This window comes from Chiloscyllium punctatum, chromosome 10 (assembly GCF_047496795.1).
Source record: "Chiloscyllium punctatum isolate Juve2018m chromosome 10, sChiPun1.3, whole genome shotgun sequence".
Classification (NCBI taxonomy): Eukaryota; Metazoa; Chordata; class Chondrichthyes; order Orectolobiformes; family Hemiscylliidae; genus Chiloscyllium; species Chiloscyllium punctatum.
This window is the reverse complement of record NC_092748.1, coordinates 105850636-105873219: the sequence shown is the minus strand read 5'-3', so window position 1 is coordinate 105873219 and position 22584 is coordinate 105850636. Positions and strand designations below refer to the sequence as shown.

Here is a 22584-nt window from a genome sequence, read left to right as displayed (position 1 = left end):
CGAGGGGCAGGAAAATTGACATTTCGGCAGAAGCCCTGATTTCTGATCAAGGGCTTTTGCCCGAAACATCGATTTTCCTGCTCCTCAGACGCTGCCTGACCTGCTGTGCTTTTCCAGCACCACTCTCATCTAAACCCCCATGAAATTTTTTTGGACATCCTAAAGTCTAAAAGACACCGTGCAGATGCAAACCTCTCTTTCTCGACTTGTTTCACTTTAAAAAGGTTCAGGATTTAAATTGAAAAATGCTTTCAAATGAGCTTTCGATCTGCTATTCCCAGCACGAAATCTTAGAGGTATTGAGACTGTCTCCAGGAGTCTTTAAGAGAGATGTTGTGTGCTATCTTCGAAATACATCAACCTAAGGGCAACTCTCATTTTTCCCTTTTGCATCAAGAATTATCCAAAACCATTTTACGTTGATGCAGAAGCAGCCATGTGTTAAAATGGCAAAACTGCTCACTTGAAGAGTTTGAAAGTCAAAAGCAAACCGTATGTGTCAGCAACAAACCAAATGTAAATGTGCACATATACAGCCTTCAGCAAGTGCATTCTGTGACAAAATATGTGATTGTGGAATAACAGTCAGGGGAAACAAAGTAATGCATTTTATTGAATAAACCTGCCTTACAGGAATGAGAAAATATGATCACTTTAAAATAGACTGGGAGGAGATGAAACACAAGTTCCTCACAAGGATACCTGAGCGAAAAGGGTCAAGCAAAGTTTCTTTCATTTTTAATTCTTCCATGTTTCTTACACCATGACATCAACTTGAACTTAGAAGTTTTCTTTAGCTATGAAGTTTAGAAAAACAGGAAGCAAATTCAACCAGTGGTGTAGGAATGTTGGCAATTCTGCTTTGTACACCCCATAGAGTCATAGAAGCATGGAAGCAGACCTTTCAGACCAACTTATCCATGCTGACCAGATATCTCTAAATTAATTTACTCCCATTTTCCAACATTTGTCCCATATCCATCTAAACCCTTCCTATTCATATATCCATCCAGATGCCTTTTAAATGTTGCAATTGTACCAGCCTCCACCACTTCCTCTGGCAGCTCATTCCATACACACACCACCCTCTACGAGGTCCCTTTTAAATCTTTCCCCTCTCACCTTAAACCTATGTCCTCACAGCCCCACCCTAGGAAAAATACCTTGGCGATTCACCCTGTTCATGGCCCATTGAGCCAGGAATTGTAGCAATGCAGAGACGTTGGTGTCAACTTGGGCCTCTTTGCAAGAAACACCAAGTAGACGGTTGATACCTTTCCAGCATGGGCAAAGTAAAATCATAGGAAAGTCGACATGGCCCCCGACTGACACACAATTCACAGTTAGAAGTTTAGTAATGGCATTGCCAAATGTCTGAGAGGATTAGAAGGAATAAGCTCAAATAAAATGCACTTTGCAAAGAGGACTGAATGTCAGAGGGCCAGTCAGCCATTTAACTTCCAGATTAAAAATTTATGCTGTCTGATTGAGCTGTTTTAGTTCCCTTGTGGCTTTCTAATGCCTTTTCAATACATGATTGAGACAATTTTATCGTACCATCCAATGCCACTGCATCTCCTTTCAGTTTGAAAAAAATTGTTCGCAGCCTATTAAATCCATTAACTGTGCTTGCTTGTCTTATTATGTAAGAAGTCTCCCTATCTTTTGGAGAACCGCAGGTCAGAGAAGCAAGCAATTTGGGCCTTCAAACCTACATGTCATCTTACTCTATTTGATCTAGTTCCATTCCTGCTTGCTCTGCATTTCCTTTGACAGCTCTTTTCTACAATCTATTGAAACTAATTCCTCACGAAAGGTATTTGTGAATTCTGCTCAGCCAGAGCTCAGGGCAGAGATGAAAAGCTGGAGAGGAGAAACCTTTCCATTGGGTGACAATCCTACATTTGTGTTCTCTCGTGATCATTTAGCATCAATTGAGGGACATCGGCTGTGACTCAGTTAGCACTGTTCCTGCCTCTAACGGCAAACACTATACTTTGTTCAGGTCTCAGGTGAGTGTCTCAGGGCAAAGCCTGAAACTCCATAGCGGCAGTTCTGCATTGTAGGAAGTGCTGCTTTTTGGATGAAACGTTAAACTGAGTCCTAGTCAATGTAAAAGCAGACATAGCGGTGTTTTAAAGAAGAGTATTTGAGTTACCCTCCACAGGGTACCTGGTCGTGATCACACTGTTGTCTGAGGAAGCTGGCTGGCACTTAACTGACATGACTTCAGTGATTACACTTCAAAAGCTCTTCATTGACTCCAAAGCACTTTAAGAGGTTTGGTGGCTACAAAAAGCACAACACAAATATCATTGTCCTTTTTGCATTCACCCTTCCCAGTCTAGAAGAATAGGGTTCAGGCAAAATTCTTAGGGGATTTGATGGAGCAGATGCAGAAAGGTTGGTTCCCCTCTTGTGGGTGTCTATAACCTGAGGGCATAATCTCAAAATAAGGTGTCGCACACTTCAGACAGAAATGAGGAGGAAAGTGAATCACTGGAATTATTTACCACAGACGGCTGTGAAGGCTGGGTGATTAAGTATATTCAAAGCTGGTTTAGTCAGCTACTTAATCAGGAAGCGAATCCAGAATTCTGGGGAAAAGACAGGAGAATGGAGCTGAGGATTATCAAATCAGTCATGACCTCATTGAATGGTGGAGCAGACTTGATGGGCTGAATGGTCTACTTCTGTTCCTCTGTCTTATGGTCTTCTAGTCCTAAACATCTACCTTAGTATGCCTCTCAGGCCTAAGAAATGTCAGTGTCTTGGATTTCTCTTTGCATCATTAACCCTTTATCATTGATAACACAACAGTGATTCTGGAACAATGCAGAAAACTCCAACAGCAAATTAGCAAAGGAATATACAATTTTGCATTTTGATATTACCTTTCATTACAATGGAATGCCCCAAAGTGCTTTTCAACCCAATGAATTCATTCCAAAGTGATTTTTCTTATTTGTTTGTGGTAAGTGGGTGTTGCTAGCTGGACCAGCATTTATTATTCATCCCTAGTTGCCCTTGAGAAGGTGGTGATGAGCTGCCTCTTGAACCGCTGCAGTCCACCTGCTGTAGGTAGACTCACAATTCCCCCACGGTGGGAATTCCAGGATTCTGACCCAACAAGATCATGATGTTCAGAGGCTTGGAGGGGACTTGCAGTGGTGGTGTTCCCATATATCTGCTGCTCTTATCCTTCTAGATGAAAGAAGTCATGGTTTTGGAAGATGTTGTCAAAAGATTCAGGATGTCAGCTTGCTTGCTGAGCTCAGCAAGAAAGTTTACATCCAAAACCTCAAACTGAGCTACAAACCTTCTCAAAACTTGTTAACACCTATGGCTATTGTCAAAAGATCTTTGGCATATTTCTGCAGAACTTGTAGGCAGTACAAACTGCTGCTACTGAATATCAGTGGAAAGAGTGGATGCTTGTGGAAGTGGTGCTAATCAGCTGGGCTGCTTTGTCCTAGAAAGCGTCAAGCTTCTTGAGTTTTGTTGGAGCTGTACCCATCCAGGCAAGTGGGGAGCATTACATCACAGTCCTGGTATGTGCCTTGTATATGATGGACAGGCTTTGGGGAGTCAGGAGGTGAGTTACTCACAACAGTATTCCTAGCCTCCCACAGTCGCTGTGTTTATGTGATGAGTCCAGTTGAGTTTTTGGTCAATGGTAACTGTAAGGATGCTGATAGTGGGGGATTCAGTGATGCTAACACAACTGAAAATCAAGGGATGGTAGTTTGATTGTTTCAGATTGGTGATGGTCATTGCCTGGCATTTGTGTAGCGTGAATGTCACTTGCCGTTTGTCAGCCCAAGCCTGGATATTATCAAGGCGTTGTTATATTTGAACATGAATTACTTCAGTAACTGAGGAGTTGCAAATGATGCTGAACATTATGCAATCATCATTGAACATCCCCACTTCTGACTTTATGATGGAGGGAAGGTCATTAATGAAGCAGCTGAAGATGGTTGGGCTTAGGATGCTAACTGAGGAACTTCTGCAGAGATGTCCTGAAGCTGAGATGACTGACCTTCAACAATCACAACCATCTTTCTATGTGCCAAGTATGGCTTGAGCCAGCAGAGGGTTTGCCCCTGATATCCATTGATTCCAGTTTTGCTGGAACTCCTATTGTCAGGGCATGTAGCCTTTGCAGTATCCAATGCCTCCAAACATTTCTTGATATCACACGGAGTGAATCGAATTGGCTGAAGGCTGGAATCTGTGATGCTGGGCAGCATTGGAGGATTATCCTCTCAGCACTTCTGGCTGAAGATTCTTGTGAATGCTTCAGCCTTATCATTTGCATTGATTTAGATTAGATTTAGATTACTTACAGCGTGGAAACAGGCCCTTCGGCCCAACAAGTCCACACCGCCCCGCCGAAGCGTAACCCACCCATACCCCTACATCTACATCTATATCTACATCTACCCCTTACCTAACACTACGGGCAATTTAGCATGGCCAATTCACCTGGCCGGCACATCTTTGGACTGTGGGAGGAAACCGGAGCACCCGGAGAAAACCCACGCCGACACGGGGAGAACGTGCAAACTCCACACAGTCAGTCGCCGGAGGCGGGAATTGAACCCGGGTCTCCGGCGCTGTGAGGCAGCAGTGCTAACCACTGTGCCACCGTGATTGATGTGTTGGGCTCTTCCCTCACTGAGGATGGGGATATTTCTGGAGACTCTTCCTCCAGTGAGTTGTTTAATCATTCACCACCATTCATGACCGGATGTGGCAGGATTACAGAGCTTAGATCTGATCTGTTGGTTGTGGCAACTTAGCTCTGTCTATCACTTGCTGCTTATGTTGCTTAGCATGCAAGTAGTCCTCTTTGGTAGCTTCACCAGGTTGAAACCTTATTTTCAGATATGTCTGGTACTGTTCCTGGCATGCCCTCATGCACTCTCCATTGAACCACGGATGATCCACTGGCTTGATGGTAATGGCTGAGTAGGGGATACGTCAGGCCATGAGGTTACAGGTTGTGCTGGAGTACAATTCTGTTGCTATTGATGGTCTGCAGCATGCCATGGATGCACAGTCTTGAATTGCTAGATCTGTTCGAAGTTTATCCCATTTAGTATGGTGATATAGACACACAGCAATATGGAGGTTATTCTCAATGTGAAGGCAGGACTTTATCTCCACAAGGACTGTGCAGTGGTTGCTCTTACTGATAATGTCATGGACAGATGCATCTGTAGCTGACAGATTGGTAGGGATGAGGTTGAGGACGACAGATTTCCTTCCTTGAAGAATGTTAGTGAGCCAAATTAGGTTTTTCCAAAATTCACAATGGTTTCATGGTCGTCAGTAGATTCCTAATTCCAGCCATTGCATATTGAACTCAATTTCCACAATGTGCTGTGGTGAGAATCGAACCCAGTTCCCCAGAACATTAGCTGAGTTTCTGGATCCATTGTCTTGTCGTAATACCACCTGTTCATCAGCTCCCCTGAGTAAAGTCGTCATTGTACTGTAACGCTCACATCACGTTTATTCTCTTTGTTTTTGGAATGTCAAATAAAAAGGGAGGTTACTATTTTAAACCAAGGAAGCAGTAAAGTATTAGATTAGATTAGGTTCCCTACAGTGCGGAAACAGGCCCTTCAGCCCAACCAGTCCACACTGACCCTCTGAAGAGTAACCCGCCCAGACCCATTTCCCTCTGACTAATGCACCTAGCACTATAGGCAATTTAGCATGATGTTTACAATTTGAAAATGGAGATATTAGAAAATGTTGTGAGTTTATCTACAATATTGCCAATTCAAACAGTGAATTCCAGACAGATTGGCACTGTCTGTGTTTTCAGGGCAGCTTTCCCCAGAGTCAGGCTTTTTGATTGGTTTTTCAATCAGGACCAATTATGAGCTCAGCAGGGCTCAACATAGTAACGGCCACTTGATTGATTAGGGAAGTTACCAGCATCATTGGTGTGTGTCACTAAACAGAAAATATCCATGTCCATCTCTCTCCCTCTCACTCTTTTGCTGCGGCCCTTTTGGAGACATAAAAGAAAATTCTGTGTAGCCATCAATGCTATCTCTCTCTGCAAATACAGTGGGGAAAGTAATATTGAGTGGCACAGTGACTCATTGGTTAGCACTGCTGCCTCATAGCGTCAGGGACCCATGATTGATTCTACCTTTAGGCGACTGTCTGTGTGGAGTTTGCACATTTTCTTTATGTCTGCGTGGTTTTCCTCCAGGTGCTCCAGTTTCATCCCACAGTACAAAGATGTGCAGGTTAGGGTGGGTTAGCCATGGAAAATGCAGTTACAGGGATAGGGTGGGGGGAGAGGTGTCTGGGGGGGATGCTCTTCAAAGGGTCACGTGGACTCAACGGACCAAATGGTCTGCTTTCACACTGTAGGGATTCGATGAATGGAGGAGTAAACCAACTTTATAAACGCTGAATGAGTGAATTTTCAACCAGTGAATAAGATTGAAAACTGGTATATCCACAAGTTGTGCCATTACCCAAGAAAGGAGTTGAAAGAAAAGTTCAAGAAGATAAATCTCATTGACATCTGTCTTGTGGACTAATGCCTGAATATTGCTCTCCTGATCACTTTTCTCCTGTACACACTGATAATCCTTGTGACACGTCTTGGCTCTTTGTGCGTCTGTCAGAATTTTAAAATGGGGTAGCGTTTAAGTAAGACAGCCATAAGTCAGCATTCAAGCTTCTTTGTTGCCATTGTTAAGGAACAGCCTGGTTAGAATAAATAATCATGTCCCTATTCATGAGAGAAAAAAAAGTGTGTATATTCTTTCAATGTTAATTAGACAACTCAATGATTTCATCAAATGTTCTCATTTGTCACAAATTACCATATTTGTGCTTGATTTCCAGTCCACAACACCTCTGAGTTGAAACCATATTATAATCTTCTTTAACATTCTTTATACCATTGTGCTTTATGCCACTTGGCACAAATCAATGAATCCTTGAATTTTTAAGGGTTCGTTTACTTGTGTAACGATTTGTAATGATCTGTGTGTTGCACACCAAGGGCAATCTCTTCCTTGAAGTGATTGAAGTTGCAACTATTGACCCTTGTCTTGCTTCTAAAACATATCACAGCTATCCCTCATTTTTTACTTATAGTATGTTCCCAAAAGAAAATATGTAAAATGAAAATCATTTCAGAACATAGAACATTACAGCGCAGACCTTGATGTTGCACCAAACTGTGGAACCAATCTGAAGCCTATCTAACCCACATTATTTCATTTTCATCCATATGCCTGTCCAATGACCATTTAAATGCCCTTAAAGTTGGCGAGTTGGCTACTGTTACATGTGTTCCACACCCCTACTACTCTCTGAGTAAAGAAATTACCTGACATCTGTCCTGTATCTATTACTCCTCAATTTAAAGCTATGTCCCCTCATGCTAGCCATCACCATCTGAGGAAAAAGGCTCTCACTGTCCACCCTATGTAACCCTCTGATTATCTTATAGGTCTCAATTAAGTCACCTCTCAACCTTCTTCTCTTGAACAAAAACAGCCTCAAGTCCCTCAGCCTTTCCTTATAAGACCTTCTCTCCATACCAGACAACATCCAAGTAAATCTCCTCTGCACCCTTTCCAAAGCTTCCACATCCTTCCGATAATGCAGTGACCAGAACTGCAGGCAGCAGCCGCACCAGAGTTTTGTACAGCTGCAGCATGACTTTGTGGTTCCGAAAATCAATCCCTCTACCAAGAAAAGCCTTCTTAACAACCCTATCAACCTGGGTGGCAACTTTCAGGGATCAATGTATATGGACACTGAGATCTCTCTGCTCATCTACACGATCAAGAATTTTACCATTAGCCCAGTACTATTTACTTCTGTTGCTCCTTCCAAAGTGAATCACCTCAAATGTTTCTGCATTAAACTCCATTTGGTCCCTCTCAGCCCAGCTCTGCAGCTTAACTATCTCCCTTTGTGACTTGCAACATCCTTCACCACTATCCACAATTCCACCGACCTTAGTGTCATCCGCAAATTTACTAACCCATCCGTCTACAACCTCATCCAGGTTGTTTATAAAAATGACAAACAGCGGTGGCCCCAAAACAGATCCTTGCGGTACACGTCTAGCAACTGAACTACAGGATGAACATTTCCCAGCAACCACCACCCTATCTTCTTTCAGTTAGCCAATATCTGATCCAAACCACTAGGTCACCCTCAATCCAATGCCTCTATATTTTGTGCAATAGCCTACCATGGGGAACCTTATCAAATGCCTTACTGAAATCCTTATACACCACATCAACCATTTTACCCTCATCTACTTGTTTGGTCACCTTCTCAAAGAACTCAATAAGGTTTGTGAGGCATGACCTACCCTTCACAAAACCATGTTGACTATCCCTAATCAACTTATTCCTCTCTGAATGATTATAAATCCTATTTCTTATAATCTTTTCCAACACTTTGCCCACAATTGAAGTAAAGCTCACTGGTCCATAACTACCAGGGTTGCCTCTACTTCCTTTCTTGAACAAGGGGACAATATTTGCTAACCCTCAGTCGTCTGGCACTATTCCTGTAGATAATGACGATACGAAGATCAAAGCCAAATGCTGCCGCACTTAGAGTATTGCGTGAAGATCTGGTCACCGCATTATTGGAAGCAATGGGAAACAATCTCTTCCCTGGTTTCCTAGAGAATCCCAGGATAAATCCCATCCAGCCCAGGGGACTTATCTATTTTCACACTTCCCAGAATTGCTAACACCTCCTCCTTGTGAACCACAATCCTGTCTCGTCTCGTTGCCTGTATCTCAGTATTCTCCTCGACAATATTTCCTTTTACCAGTGTGAATACTGACAAAGCCTTTGCGCCATTTTTTCATAAGTAAACATTCAACATGAGTGTTCTATGTCCTATGTTCCTGACCTATCTTAACTGATCCAAAAGTCTTATTTTTCCTTATTCCTTACATAGTATTATTTTGAATCACTTCTCCCACTTTCCAGTTCTGGCAATCTGCTCAGCACTCCTCTTACTTCATTCTATTCACCATGTCCCTCACCTGAAATTCCTCGCATATTCTGTCCCCCTCCTTGGCACTCCCCCTAATAATGCAATAAGAAATAGGAATAGAGTAGACTGTTCATCCCCTGCAACCTGCTCCATCATTCAGTAAGATCAGGGCCCATCCAACACTCCTCATATCCACTTTCCTATCCATCCCCCATAACCTTTGATTTCCTTATTGGTTAAAAATCCATCAAATTTACACAAAAACCCCCACAACATTCTTCCTCATCTCAATCTTCTGGAGGGCAAGGTGGAAGCAGCAGAAAGAGGGGTTGACATGAGCATTGTTGGATATTGCATGTCACAGAGTGGTTGCAGATCAACCAGAGTAGATGTCATAGAGTCATAGAGCTCTCCAGCATGTAAACAAAGCCTTCGGTGCAACTCATCCATGCTGACCAGATATCCTGAATTAATCTAGTCCCATTTGCCAGCACTTGGCCCATATCCCTCTAAACTCTTCCTATTCATATACCCATCCAGATGCCTTTTAAATGTTATAATTATACCCGCCTCCACCACCCACTGCGTGAAAACATTGCCCCTTAGGTCTCTTTTAAATTTTTCCCCCTCACCTTAAACCTTAAATCTAGTTGTCAACTCTCCGCCCTAGGGAAAAGATCTTGTCTATTAATCCCATCCATGCTCCTCATGATTTTATAAACCTCTATAAGTTCACTCTTCAGCCTCCGACGTTCCAGGGAAAACAGCCCCGGCCTATTCAGCCTGTCTCTATAGTTCAGATCCTCCAACCCTGGCATCCTTGTAAATCTTTTCCGAACACTTTCAAGGTTCACAACATCCTTCCAATAAGTGGGAGACTAGAATTGCACGCAATATTCCAAATGTGGCCTAACCACAGTCGCAACAAGACTTCGCCAATCGCATACTCAATACTCTGACCAATAATAATGTGTGAGGATGGTCTGAGAAACATTGGTGTGATACCATGACAGCAGATTTCCTGGTAGATACTGTGCTAAGGTGTAGCATTAGCTGTTGATATAGCCATATGCCCCTTCATTCAGTATGTCATTATCTTTGTCAGGAGCCTCTTACATAGAAGATAGAAGATACTCCACAACCACCTGATGAAGGAGCAGCTCTTCGAAAGCTAGTGCTTCCAAATAAACCTGTTGGACTATAACCTGGTGTTGTGTGATTTTTAACTTTATACACTCCAATCCAACACCGTCACCTCCAAATCATGAAACATACAGATGCTTGAGGTGAAACTGTAATACAAATCAAGGCTCAGGGTTATATTCTCATTCACAGTATCAATATAAACATATATAGCAGATGGAACACCATTTCATTGTAAAATGTGAACTTGGAAACACTTTTGGATATAAATTTCACATACTTCCTCATTCCAAATCATGGGTCTCACATGGCTCAAGCCAACTCTGGTATGAACTACAAACCCAGCCCAACACCATGGAAATTCAGGAAGGTCTCCAGTTCTGCAATGGAGCTGGTGTTGAAGGGAAAGCAGTGTGTAGACTCTTGACCTGCCCTTTATAAAACAGGCTCAGTGCAATTTATTGGAATGGCAATGTCTAGTCCATTTCTTCCTCTGGCTGGAGAGTATAGAAGTGGGGACCTTCTTCTAGGCTGAAGGATCGATCATTTCAAAGAGAGGTGAGGAGAAATTTCTTCACTCAGAGGCTTTCGTCTCTCTACGGCAGAGTGTTGCTGCTGTTCACTCATTCAGTAAATTCAAGGCTGAGATCGATAGGTTTTTGGACTCCAGAGAAATCAAGGCATATGGTGATCTGACAGGAGAATAATTGGGGTCGAAAGATCAGCCATGATCTTATTGAATGGTGAATTAGACGCAAGAGGCTACATGGACATCTCCCACAGTCTTTTTTAGCTATTTTGTTCTAACAGTGCGACATATTCAGCTGAACCCAAATAAAATAATGGAACAAACTGCATGCTAAAATTTCTCAACACATTCTGGACACACATGCTCGAAGCTCTCAGGATTACGTGTTTTTGAAGGGCCCCCACTGCTTTTTAAATCTTTCACTGACTATCCATCGTGTCCAGGGATGTGTTGACTAGATGGATTAGCCCTGGGAATTGAAGGGTTATAGGGATAAGGTATGGGGTGCATCTGAGTGGGCTGCTTTTTGGAGGGTCAGTAGAGACTCCATGGGCCGAATGCCCTGCTTCAACACTATAAGGATTTTATAAATTTATAACCTGGGTTCCTGATCCATTCCTTGAAGTTGCCAGGACTTTTGTTCCTCTAAAAAGCCCTGTCAGCAGCAGAGACTTGTCAAAAGTGCTCACCACTTCCTGCTTATCTGCTGAAGGGGTTAAATCACCTTGTGGGATAGTGTGGTTCCCCCTGCAGCTATTCTTTGACTTTCTCATGGCCATTCAAACAACAGGGAAATAACAAATTGACTTAAAATGGAGCAATCCATCAACTGTCATAGTTATCAAATATCGCAGCACCTAATTCAATCACTGTGCCTACAGACCAGCTGCACATTAATGAGCAACAGGACTAATACCTGAATAACACATATTCAAGTTTATAAAGGAGTGTAATTCATGTAGAAGCCCATATGCCACAACAGTAATGCCTCAATGATTTTCATTAGCTTACTTTCTCCTGAAGTGGTAATGTGGCTCATAGAAACCATGAGTGACAGACAGTAATAAAGTAATAAGTTAAGTATTCCTTCAACATTACAGATTTAAGGGAGTGGCTTCCACGTAGCATTCACTTTGTTCACATGGGTGCCTAATACCAGGAGTTTTGATCAGACTGTACAAATGTACCATGATTCCTAGTAGTCATGGAAACATTTTTCTTTCCCTTGGAAAGCTGAACACATTACGAGCTCAAAATGGGCACTCTGGAGATATTAGCATGCACTTCGAAAATGTTGCACTAAGCAACCTGCAGGCTTCATACTAAAATGAGCAGAACATAAAGCTATGTAGTGAAAAAGCACTGAATACCCATTCCATAATTCCATTATTTCTTACCTTACCTATTGCAAGCAACAAAGACCACTTGCCCAGTGTGTCAACGTAAGATTGATAGAATTACCACTGGCAATATTTTCTCTTAATCATATGCTTTATAAATAACCAAATGTTTTTAATAGGTAGGTGTTCTCACAAGACAATTGTAAGCTTTGACATGCCTCACTCACAAAATGTCAGTTGCTTTGACAGGGAGCAAAAATGCACCAGGGGATGGAATGTTTGTATTGTGGACTTCTCCTGGTTTGTGCGCTATTAATGTAGGCAGTCAATTGAGAGAGAAAGTGAAAGGGGGAATCAGTCAAAGCACTGACGACAGATTAATAGACTTTTTTTCTGAAGAACAGTGAGCTCCTACCTACAAACAGTTGGCTGTTGAGCTGTAAATGGATGTGTCCGTCGGCTGGAGCCTCCTGAGCCACTCGTGGTAGATGATCTACTCGGAGTGACGCCGCTTTGATATTCCGCTCTGCCTCGACGTAATGCCACTGATTGTCATTCAACGGTGAGGGTGAGTCCACTGCAACTGCAAAAGGGCCATTCCCCACATCGAGTGAGAAAAGAACTTCCACTGGCGCTGCAAAAATCCACAGGGAACACAACGACATGAGCATCATTCAGCTGGATGGCAATGTTTTCCAATATCTCGACATGGAACATAAATTCTGTTCAACTGGAAATTGTCTTTCTCATCGTGTAAGGCTTCTTTTCACAAGGTAAAGTGAAAGGACATCAACTTCTTTCATTTCCATTACCTCCCAAACTTGTTCTAAAAGTGACTATTTTCCCTGGAGTGTCACAGGCTGAGGGGTGACCTTCTAGAAGTTTATAAAATCATGAATTGGGTGAATAGTCAGGGTCTTTTCCACAGGATAATGGATTCAAAACTGAAGGTCCTGGGTTTAAGGTGAGAGGGGGAAGGTTTAAAAGGGACCTAAGGGGCAACCTTTTCATGCATGTATGGAATGAGTTGCTGGAGGAAGTGGTGGAGGCTGGTACAAACACAACATTTAAGAGGCATTTGGATGGGTATATGAATAGGAAGGGATTAGAGGGACATGGGCCATGTGTTGGGAAATGGGTCAAGATTAATTTGGGATATCTAGTCAGCATGGATGAGTTGGGCAGAAAGGTTTGTTTTCGTGTTGTACATCTCTATTACTAATTATGCTCCTTGAAAGGATTTTTCCGTTATCGATTTCACCTGACCAAGATACGGGTTCTGTAAGTTTTGAGCACCACTTTCTCATTCACTCGAGTAATCATTCATTATTACTTGAATTTATTCTTGAGCTATGAGCATTGCTGGCAAGGTCGATACAAATCGTTCACGCAGACTGTGAGCTTGTGTGGGATGGAGCCACATGAATGCCAGATGAAGGAATGATAACCTATCAGCCCAGGCATTAAGTGGTAGTCTTTGTCTTCTACAGAACCAAAAGTCTCAAGTTTATGGACCCGTCTTGTTCCATATTCTCATGCGCCCAGGTGAGCCACTGTGGTGCCGTGATACTGTCCTACCCTTTGAGCCAGCAGATCCTGGGTTCTAGTTCCACATGTTGCACAGGACACCTCTGAACAGGGTGCTGAGAAAATATCTATTCTTGCGTTTCCTTCTCCTAAGCCATTCCTAAATGTTAACATGAGACTCTGACTCTGCACAGGGGCAGATAACCAAAGAACAACATTAATGAGAGCCTGGGGTGTGAGTCTTTCAGCTCTGCTTCTGAAATTGCCAACCTCTTGTGAGGAACAGGAGGGTACACACTTTTATAAGATTGCCCATGTAGGGTGTGGGCAGCCATTGTTGAGATGAATGTCAGTAACTTGGAAATTGTTTTATAAGAGTTTAAAATGTGGAACTCTTGACAAAACAAAGCCATTTCATTTTGGTAACACTCACATTTTGTGACCATTCCCTGACTCTTCATCTACCGAGGCTAACTTAAAGATGGGGCAGATTCTATTTTTTTAATATAACCTGTTCAGAATTATGCCTCTGGAACTGGTTGGACTTGAACCTGGGCCTCCTGGTCCAGGGCAGGTGCACTATCACTGCGCTATGAGAATGCTATTCTTTTTTTATTTAAACTGTACTTCTAATTAACCTGTTCAGAGATATTATTAAACACCTCTGAAGCAGGTGGGACTTGAATGCAGGCCTCCTGGCTCAGGGTAGGGACACTACCACTGAGCCCACGGGACAGATTTTAAAATTATTAAGAGGTGGGAGTCAGAGCCATGAATGTCACATCATGCCTGAAGGTGGCGCGATTCTCTTGGTTTCACCTCCATCCTGTGATTCCCTACCATCACCACGATATCCCTGCCCTGGGGCCATTAATAGATCAACAGACACATCCCCTAGGCTTCTGCTTCAATGAAAATCAGAGTGACCACCCCCAATTCCTGCCATCCATGCCAAAATCCATCTACAATCACTACACTTCACTCATGAACTCAGTGCTGCATTAATGTTTGTGTGGAAGGAAACCTCTCTGTCCTGAATCTTACATTTAATCACATCTGCCTGTTGATTCTTGACTTGTCAATCACTTGAAAGAGTCTGTTTCCAGTCCTCCTGTCTGGTCCCTTCATAACTTCACATCTTTGAAATCATCCCTCTCGGCTTCAAATAACTATCATTGGTGGAGTTAACTGGCATGTTCAATGCCAATTCTCAAACCATATGCTTCACTTTCAGATTGTAGCTTTGAAATATTAAGAGAATCCAAAACTCTAAGTGGAAATGTAAGTGGTCTGTCACACATGACCATTTTACTCATCACAACAAAGACACCGATGACGATAAGGGGTATTCATTCACTGAAGATTAGTTACAGAAGCAGAAAAGGAGAGGATGGATGAAATGTTCCTAATTATGGGAATAGAATACTCATGAAGCCTTGTCAGTCACAGCATTTTAGAGTTATTTTGGGTGTCAGATGTGGCTCACAGTGGGTGGATATCTCACCTCTGAGGCTGTCAGGTTGTAAGACTTGAGCACAAATATCAAGGCTGACATTCCAGTGCAGAACTCAGGGAGTTCCACACTGTTAGACGTGTCATCTTTCAAATGAAATATTAAAGTGAAGCTCCTTTCAAGTAGATATAAAATATCTGCTGGCACTATTTCGAAGAAGAGCAAGGAGATTCTCCTCTATATGTTCTCATCAATCAATTTTTTTTAAAAGCAGACAAGGTGATCAACAACACATGACTCTTTGTGGGAACTTGCTGCACACTGATTGGCTGCCCTATTTGGTGTTTCAAAACAGTGACTGAACACAGGAACAGGAGTCGGTCATTCGGCCCATCAAATCTGCTGTTCACTGCCAACATGGTCAACTGAACATGTCAATGTCATTGGCCCAACTCATCCCCATATCCCTGAACTTCAAGTTCTTCATCAGCTTTAATGCACATTGAGATATGGTTGCAAAAGGTGCTAAATAGTTGCAAGGCATTTTCATTATTAGGTATGCACTTGCCAAAACAATGAGAAGGCAGGTTAAGACAGAAGGAAAATGTGAATCTCGCAGTTCATTCTGATATGGAGCTAGCACTGACATGGCACTTTAGGTCCAATGGTCTTCCCTCTGTGCTAAAATGTCCTTTAGTTCGGTGCTGTTGAAGTTTGTCTGGAGATCCGTGTCCCTCAAAATGGTTGTCTGATTTGCAGGCTGTAAGAATGTAGTCTTAAAACTTTGAGCTTCATTGACAGAAGTGTTGAACGATATCTGCATTATTGCAGAAATAATACAGCTTACATTTAAAACAAGATCTAATAATAAAATCACAAGGTTAAAAAGTGGAATTGGATGGATTGACTGACTGTGGCTGGCATTAATTTCAGCTGACGGAGGTCACTTACCAAATGTACTGCCTACCTCTGTGACCTAATGGTTTTAAAAATCTCTTTAAAAACTCTTCTGATGATTATGTTTCATTTGTAGTCTCTGACAGCACTGGTTGTAAAAAGGTTTACATGGACCATAAAGTAACCACTAGGAACCATGGAATTTGCAGCTGCAAGGCTTTATCTTAAGGCATCTTTATACTGGCAATTTGGCTGTTGAAATAGATATTACTGCATTATCAATACCAACAATAAAACATTAACTGGCTGTATCATTTTTTGTTAGCCAGACTTATTAATGGTCACAATCTCTAAAAGTAAGAATAAGGTTTAATTAAACTTATTTTAAAATGGAATTTCAAACAATAAGTTGCCAATATTTTATTAAGGAATATCAGTTTGAAATAATAAGATGCATTTACCTTTCTAAGAGAAAATAATGGCTGATTGCTCCAGTGCTCAGTATCTGCCATCTAATATTGCTCACATCTTTTCATCCTACACATTTACTAGAATGATACCAGGATTGAAGGACTTTAGATACAAGGAAAGATTAGAGGAATTGGGCTTATTCTCAGAGAGAATTAAGAGGTGACCTTATAGAAGTGTTTGAAATTATGAACAATTTTAACTGGGTAAAGAAAGATATTCTGTTTCCACCAGTTGGTATGTCAGTAATCTTGGGGGGGGGTTCATTATTTCAAGATTATTAGCAAGAGAGCTAGGAGTGAGATAAGGAGAAACTTCTTTATTCAGAGAGTTGTTTGGAGTTGGAACCCGCTGCCTGGGGGAGTGGTGGAGGCAGATTCTGTAGGACAGAAAACAGAACCGGAGGTATGTTTAAAAGCGATGAAGCTACAGGGCTAGGTTGAAAGGGCTGGATAATGGAACGAGCTGAGTCACTCTTGCAGGAGCTTGTACACACAGGATGGGTCAAAAGGCCTCCTTCCATACTGTAAAATGCTATGATTCTATGAGGGGGGCACTGTCTGCCCTTTTTATACTCCAATTCATGCATATCGAGACTAAGTACCGAGGCCTCAGAACAATGGTGGAAACGCACCCTCACAGCTTAAATTGAGACACGTCTGCAACACCGGATACAACACTGATCTACCACTGATTCAAGGGTGTAATGCGCAGGGGTGGGCATGGCTCGGTCACACAGAGAACAATGAGATTGATCTCTAGTGTTCGATCAAACATAGCTGGATCTTCAAGACGGATACCTCAGAGGAATGGTGCAGAGATATTGAAGGTACTTGCAAGGGAGATTAAATGTCAATGCATTCAAAGGTTAAGGTGGCCCAGGATCAGGATATATTTATGACAGACAGCAGGAAATATGTCTTTATATAGTTGATAAACCATTGGAGCGCTAGGACGGAAAGGATAAATTCAGCCAGGATAGCAGGCACATTTATGAGACTGGTGGAATGAGTGATGGATAAAGCCAAATGAACTGAAGTGTCTTCATCTCAGACTATTCAAATGTGAAGTAAACTTGCAATGGAAAAAGAGTGGAGTCCTTCCAATTCATCTCTCTGAATCCTTCAACAGCTCTGGCTGATCGATCAGTGCCCGATTCACTGCATCGCACAGTCCACCAACTTTGTATTTTGGACACATCAATGTGATCTTGCTCAGTGTCACTCAACACGAGAAAGACTTTATTACCTTTTGTGATTTGATTTAATTAATTGGATTTTGCTGACTACTGACACAGCAGCAGAGTTTCCAGGCAATTACCCCTGTGTGAAACCCTTGCCAACAGATCTCTCTCTCAAATTGCACTCCTGTCAGGTGGTACTTACAGTTCAGTTCGATCCTTATGAAGTCCTTAATGCCAAGGTTCTCCAGGAAAACGCCTGATGCCACAGTTGTTTTGAAGAAAAATGAAATGTCTGCGCTTAGCTCCCCGCGGAATGTTGGAAAATGGAGATAGGAGGACTTGGTGTTAAATGATGCTGCATTCCAGTAATTATCTGTATGGGCACATAAATGTACACAGTTGTTTCAAACTGAAGTTGAACAAATAATTGCATTTCTTTTTGAGTCTGGAGACTATCTAAAGATGTGTAATGCGACATATCTGCTGAGGCTAGAGACAGACACTAAAATGGGTATGCACTTCTATACATTTAGATGGAATCACTCGTGTCAGTGTCAGTTCCATTCCTTAGCAATTTTACTTAGTGAACACTTGCTGATGTGTTCGGAGGTAATGGATTCAAGGCTCATGAGTAGAAAGCAGTCTCAGTTATGCAGCATTGCAAAGCATGAGCGATTTCCCGAAAGGGAAAACAAAAACCCTTCTTTCTTTAAGCTACACGCCAATGTTTGTGTTATATTTTTCTGTCTGCTTGTTCTATTGGCAGGTATATTATAGTGAAGGAAAGCTTAAAGGACTCTTTTTAAAATGAATCTTTGTTCATACACATGATCAAATTATGATCAAAAAACTACATCGTTAATAAGGAAATATTATCAAAACTTTTGAGATTGTTCACAGAGAGTAATGAATAGCTTGTGTTGATTCAAAGATAATTATATAATTTAGGGCTCAGTTAATTGAAATCCTGCATAAGAGACATTTTGGAATGACTGCAGGCTACTTGAGAGGTAGGGATGGTTTGATCACTCCAACTTGATCGATTGAAAACCAATAACTGGCTACTAGGAAGCGACAGAAGGGTGAATTGATGGGTGGTTCAGTGGTTAGCACTGCTGCCTAACAGCAACAGGAACCTGGATTCAATTGCCAACTCAGATGACTGTCTGTGTGGAGTTTTCATATTCTCCCCGTGTCTGCGTAGGTGTCCTCTGGGTGCTTTGGTTTCCTCCCACAGTCCAAAGATGTGCAGATTAGGAGAATGGGCCATGCTAAGTTGCCCACAGTTTTCAGCAATGTGTAGGTTAAGTGCATTAGTCAGGGGTAAATATAAGACAAGAGAGTTGGTGAATGGGCCTGGTTGGGTTACTGTTTGGATGGTCGGTGTGGACTTATTGGGCCAAAGGGCCTGTTTCCACACTGTAGGAATTCTATGATTCTATATAGTTGAACAGCCCAGCCTAGGCTAAAGTGAAGACTGCGGATGCTGGAGATCAGAGTCAAGATTAGAGTGGTGCTGGAAAATCAAGGCAGGTCAGGCAGCCCTTCCTGATGAAGGGCTCCTGCACGAAATGTCAATTTTCCTGCTCCTTGGATGCTGCCTGACCTGCTGTGCTTTTCCAGCATCACTCTAATCTGAACAGCCCAGCCTATCCAATCATTCCTCATGAGTCAACCCACTCTTTCCAGGTGGGAGACAGTGAGGTCTGCAGATGCTGGAGATCAGAGTTGAGAGTGTATTGCTGGAAAAACACAGCAGGTCAGGCAGCATCCGAGGAGCAGGAAAATTGATATTTTGGCCACTCTTTCCAGGTGTTAATCTCATAAACGACCTCTGAACGAGCTCCTTCCTTAAATAAGGAAATCAAAATGGCACACAGTACTTGGGAAGTGGGCTCACCAATATCCTGTATAAGTGAAACACAGCCTCCCTTCATAATAAAAGGTAGCATCACATTAGCCTTCTTAATGTCTGGTTGTACCTGCATATAAACCTTTGTGATTTATGCACTAAAACACCTTGATCCTTCTGAGAATTCTGCAGTCGTGCTCTATGTAATAATATACTGTTTTTTATTCTTCTTGTCATTTGACAACATTGCATTTACTTGCCTTATGTATCAATTGTCAGTCTTTTGCCTACTCACTTAATCTATCTACATTGGTCTACATCCCCATATCTTCACAAACCACATTCTGACTGATCTTAGTGCCATCTGTTAATTTAGCCACCAAGCTCAGATTATGGGCAATCCTTCAGTTGGTTCATCCCTTGACATTTGATTGATCAGAAAGGGTTAACTCTGCATGAAATTTCTCTCCTAAACTTTCACATAACATTAAATTGCTTTATAGCTAATGATATATGTCAATAAGCTCAATGTTTTTTGCATCTATAGTCACTAACCAAGTCAAAGTAATGTGATTGAACAATGTATATTGGAACGTTGGAGTTACTGACAATGTAATGTTTGTGGTAAAAATGTCAAGTGACATTCTTTTAAAAACAAATTTGCAATTTAATTTCATTATCATCAAGATGAATATCCTTACAACGCTTTTGCAATCAGAATCTACAGAAGTTCTTTCTCAGTATTTCTTGGCCCTGGATCAGAGTTAAAGGTTGATACTACAAGTGCTTGAGTCCTACTTACTGTCTCCATTGCAACGGAGTGGTCCAAGTCTGTAAGCTGCCTCTGAATCTGTCCTGTTGGTGTCTCCAATTACAAGCTGGGTCAGAGGCAAGTGATCTTTGTATGAAAGAAGACCCGTATCATTCACCCTGCCAACAATGAGGGAAAGAAACCAAAGAGCTGTGTAAATCTCAGCAACATTAAAAAGTACTCAGCACTTCTTCCAATCAGTAAATGTCACAAAACAAGTGAGGATTTCTTTTTCAGGACGAGGAAAGGTCATTCAATTCAATAAGTCTGCTTCTCTTTGATGGATCAATCTCATTCTAGAGGTTTCCATAATATCGCTTAATTGCCATTCTCCATTGGTACAGATTTGTCCATGTAATCGATGGACCGCAAAGCACTTCACAACCAATCAATTTATCTTTTATGTATAGCCAACGTTGTTTTGTGTAAAAATATAACAATCAATACTGCGCACTGTAAGATCTCATAAGGCCTGGATTTTCACTGAAAATTCACCAGTTATCGTGGAGTTGAAGTTTAAGGCATTTCAGCACTGTTGCGGATCAAATTCTGAATGTGGGAATGTTCAAACATCAAAATGTCCTTCTGAACCCGATGCCAAGCTCTGTTTCCATCAGCATCCTATAACTCCTCATTTCCCATGCCAAGCAATTGACCTCTGAGTTCCAATCGTCCTTCATGACTTCATGTCAAGTATGTCCCCATCATAGAGTCATAGAGATGTACAGCACTGAAACAGACCCTTCGGTCCAACTTATCCATGCTGACCAGATATCCTTACTTAATCTAATCCTATTTGCCAGCACTTGGCCCATATCCCACTAAACCCTTTCTATTCATAAACCCATCCAGATGCCTTTTTAGCTGTTGTAATTTAACCAGCCTCAACCACTTCTTCTGACAGCTCAATCCATACATGCACCACCCTCTGAGTGAAAAACATTGTCCCTTAGGTCCCTTTTAAATCTTACCCCTCTCACCCTAAAACTATGCACCCCTACCCCAGGGAAAAGACCTTGCATCAAGCCCCTCCAACTCAGCCTTCACCCCATGTCAATCTATGTCCCTTGCCCACCCCTAATGAGTTTCATGCAAAATCATGAACCCCAACTACCTTCAATCCACATATTGCCATGTCATGCTCTCTTTGCCCAATCATCCAATATTCGCTACATAAAAGCAAGAGGATGTGTAAAGAAACATTTTTTTGAAAGAGAAAGTTGTGCTGCCAATTTACATTTTCTTAAACTATGACTCTTCTCACTTTACATTAATAAGAGTAGCAAATAGTCAGATACCTTAAAATATCAACAGTTGAAATTATAAGAAACTCCGTAACCTTGTGTACGTAGACATAGAATCCCATATTGTCTACACAAATGCTCTGCAGAGCATCGTAACTCCCTACCCTACCCCCATAACCTCACATTAATGACAGCTAACCCACCTAGCCTGCCCACTCAGGATGCTAATGGGCAATTTAGCACAGCCAATCCATGAAACCTGCACATCTTTGGACTGTAGGAGGAAACCAGAGCACCCGGAAGAAACCCACACAGACACGGGGAGAATGTGCAAACTCCACACAGTCACCCAAGCCTGGCAATCGAACTTGGGTCCCTGGCACAGTGAAGCAACAGTGCTAACCTCTGAACTACTGAGTGCAGCAGAAATGCACAACAGAAATCTTAAAACCAGAGCTGTCAAATCAAGCATGGGTTCAGATGTTTCACCAAAGTATTGGATTTCTATGCTGTCAAACAAGTCTCATTAAAATTGATGTAACAGAAAGAGCCAGAGAAGAGCGGAAAGGCGAAAGTGATAAAAGATTAATGGACAGCTAAACACAAACTGATGGTCAAGTGTAGCCAAATTGTGAGTCTGTGGGAATGATGAAGAACGTGTAGGTAAGTATTGGGTATTGTGTGCAGCATTGGTCACCTTATTTAGGGAAGGATGTGTAAGCATTGCAAACAGTTTGGATAAGGGGTTCACCAAACTAATACCCGGGATGGACTGGTTGTCTCATAAAGGATGGATGGGCTAGGCTTGTATCTGCTTGAATTTAGAATAATCAATGAGAACTTGATTGAAACACCAAATCCCGTGCTGTCGTGACAGGATATATGTAGAGAGGATGTTTCATCTCAGGCGAGCATCAAGAACTAAGGATCACTGTTCAAAATTAAGGGATCAACCATTTAAAACAGCATTGAGGTTAAATATTTCCTCAGAGGGTGATGAATCTTTGCAACTGTCTTCCTGCAAATATGGTGGAAGCAGAGATCTTTAAAGACAGAGGTAGAGATAATACAGTTGGTTCTGATATAATGCGATAGTTCTGTTCTCGTGATCTCACATTTTAATA

General features: G+C 41.9%; 1 protein-coding gene across 2 annotated transcripts in view; it reads right to left on the bottom strand.

The window, feature by feature from the left end:
• LOC140482416 (contactin-associated protein-like 5) overlaps positions 1 to 22584 on the bottom strand; it is a 1296746-nt gene that overhangs the window by 236339 nt on the left and 1037823 nt on the right. For both annotated transcript variants that reach the window (XM_072579899.1, XM_072579898.1), the window contains exons 15-17: positions 20208 to 20335; positions 17756 to 17926; positions 12441 to 12659 (exon numbers count right to left, since the gene is read on the bottom strand). In XM_072579899.1, the coding sequence (XP_072436000.1) occupies positions 12441 to 12659; positions 17756 to 17926; positions 20208 to 20335 (518 nt within the window). The remainder of the gene's footprint in view (positions 1 to 12440; positions 12660 to 17755; positions 17927 to 20207; positions 20336 to 22584) is intronic.